At 32.1% G+C, this 2,482-nt stretch overlaps 1 protein-coding gene across 1 annotated transcript; it reads right to left on the reverse strand.

Annotated features, from left to right (window-relative positions):
• Positions 1-560: 560 nt before the first annotated feature.
• LOC127094717 (zinc finger BED domain-containing protein RICESLEEPER 2-like) lies at positions 561-1,967 on the reverse strand. Its single transcript, XM_051033512.1, has one exon. The coding sequence runs from the start codon at positions 1,965-1,967 to the stop codon at positions 561-563; it is 1,407 nt and encodes a 468-aa protein (XP_050889469.1).
• Positions 1,968-2,482: the final 515 nt, after the last annotated feature.

The following is a 2,482-nucleotide window of genomic DNA, read 5'->3' on the forward strand; positions in this document are numbered from 1 at the left end:
GCCACAGTAGATATTGGAATGGCAAGAACATCTGCTGCCATATGGGACAACACTCTATATTTTCCACAATTCAATTTCCACCATTCCAAGGCACAAAATGACATATGGCCGTTATCTTTAGGTTTGTAAGTTGGCTCATTCAAATACTCTTCAATTTTAGATTTTACAGCAAGAATTGCTTGTTGTTCTTCAACATAATTCATTAACAATGACCACCCTGAGGATTTTTGTGACTCCAAAATAAACCCATTTTGTTCAACACCACTTCTACTAGATCCTTCTTCACTATGCTCACTAAGTATATCAGCATACTCTTTGTACATATCATCAAGCGCGATACGCACATTTTCTATATTTTTTCTAGCTTCAACTTCCGGATAAATTAAGGGAAAACACATGTTAACACCCATCATTTTGATCCTAGGGTCCAAAACAGAAGCAAGCGACATAACAAGATTACATTGGCTCCAATATTTGTCAAATTTTCCCTTCATCGCTTTTTCCATTTCTTTCATAAAATCAGATTCATCTTGGATAGCTTGATCTAAAACTAGTTTGATTCAAAATACCTCAGCAAGATATAAGTTAGCAGTTGGATATTCACTACCTGAAATAATATTTGTAACAACATTAAATACCTCTAGCAACTTGGAAACTTTTTCAACCTTTTCCCAATCATCATCATCTGGAAGAGTTGTATAGCTTGGTTCTCGATCTTGAAAACGAGGGAAGACTTCTTTGAACTGCATTACAACTGACAACATTTGATAGGTGGAGTTCCAACGAGTAGGGCAATCAAGAATTAATTTTTTACCACCAAGCTTTAGTTGTTGAACTATTTGTGAGAATGTTTGCAACCTTGCTTCAGACTGATTGATGAACTTCACACTTTCACGCACGTCTTCAACTATTTTTGCTATTTTCCCAATACCATCTTGAACAAGCAAATTTAGTATATGCGCACAACAACGCACATGAAATAACTTTCCATCTAACACTAATTTTCGGTGCCTTAAAATCAGAACTTTTAACTCTTTCAAACATTTATCATTGTAATGTGCATTATCCACTGACACACTAAATATTTTATTTTCAATACCCCAGTCTTTAAGACATTTGAAGATAGCATCAACAATATCAACACCACGCCGAGGAGGAGGAACATGAACAAAACTAAGAATGCGTTTCTGCAAAACCCAGTCAGCATCAATGAAATGGCCAGTTAACACCATGTATTTTATCTTCTGATTTTGTGACTTCCATAAATCAGTGGTCAAACAAATCTTATTTACTGTCCTTAAAGTAGACTTCAACTTTTTTCTTTCAGCTTCATAAACAGCAATACAATCATTCTTCAATGTCTTCCGACTAATTTTCTCATATGAAATATTAGAACACTTCATCATAAAATGAAAACCTTCTTCCTCAACAATACTAAATGCATGTTCATGCATCATAATCCAATGTGCGGTGGCTTCTCGTTGTCTTTCATGGTCATATTTACCTCCTGAATTCATTAGTAGTGGTCCAGAAAGCTTCTCATCAATCTTGCTTTTTGCTGGCTGAAAGTTTAATTTTTTTTGTTGTGCTACTAGCTTCTTGTAAACATGACACGTTTGTATTAAATGCCTCATCAAATGACTGGTTGATCCACTAGCAACAACAGAATAACTGTTTTTACAGTGTATACATTGCCATTTTTTTCCATTCTTTAATTCCACTTTTTTGAAGTGATCCCAAACTAGAGAAGTTTTCTTCCTCTTGGACTTTTGAATAACAATGTCATTGCTCTCAACATTTTCTTCATTCACAACTTCATTTGCCGATGTTGATTCATTTGTTAGTGGTTCTTCATTAGTATTTGCATTTAAATCAATGATAGGATTCAATACATTTAAACACTCTTCTCCATCTTTTGGTAGTGATTGTGAATCTCCCAATGATTCAAGTGAGGTACTGTATGACATATCTACGATAGAAAAATAAATAAAACCACAAGTTCCATTAAAAAAATCATTAAAATTTTTAAATAGAACATAATAAAAAAATTCTCATAACAGAGTTATATATTTAGTTCAAACCAAGAAAAATAGATTCAGAAAGAACATATACAAAACAAAGAAAATAAATAAAATCCTCATAAGAGAGTTATAGTTCATTATATACATGAAGAACATATTCAACATATTCAGAACACAATAAAAAATGACAAAGCTACTAAAACAATCAGATGATGAGAATAATAATATTTACCTCTATTGAAAAAAATTGTTGAATCTGGAAGAAAGAGTTAAAGTTTTTTTTCTTCAGAATAGAGAACAAAGACTGAAAATACGTAATATGAAGGATGAAGGAAGTTCTCTAAAACCTAAAATCTAAAAAGGAATATTAAAGGTTTTGCTTTTGGAAAATGCAATACTAATAAATAGGCATATTTAAAATCTTAAAAATAGTTAATAATGATAATAAAGTCAAAAATAAT

The sequence above is a fragment of the Lathyrus oleraceus genome, chromosome 6, assembly GCF_024323335.1.
Source record: "Lathyrus oleraceus cultivar Zhongwan6 chromosome 6, CAAS_Psat_ZW6_1.0, whole genome shotgun sequence".
Lineage (NCBI taxonomy): Eukaryota > Viridiplantae > Streptophyta > Magnoliopsida > Fabales > Fabaceae > Lathyrus > Lathyrus oleraceus.

Excerpts from the sequence above, each read along its gene's own strand:
- LOC127094717 (XM_051033512.1), bottom strand. The coding sequence starts at position 1,967 with ATGTCATACAGTACCTCACTTGAATCATTGGGAGATTCACAATCACTA.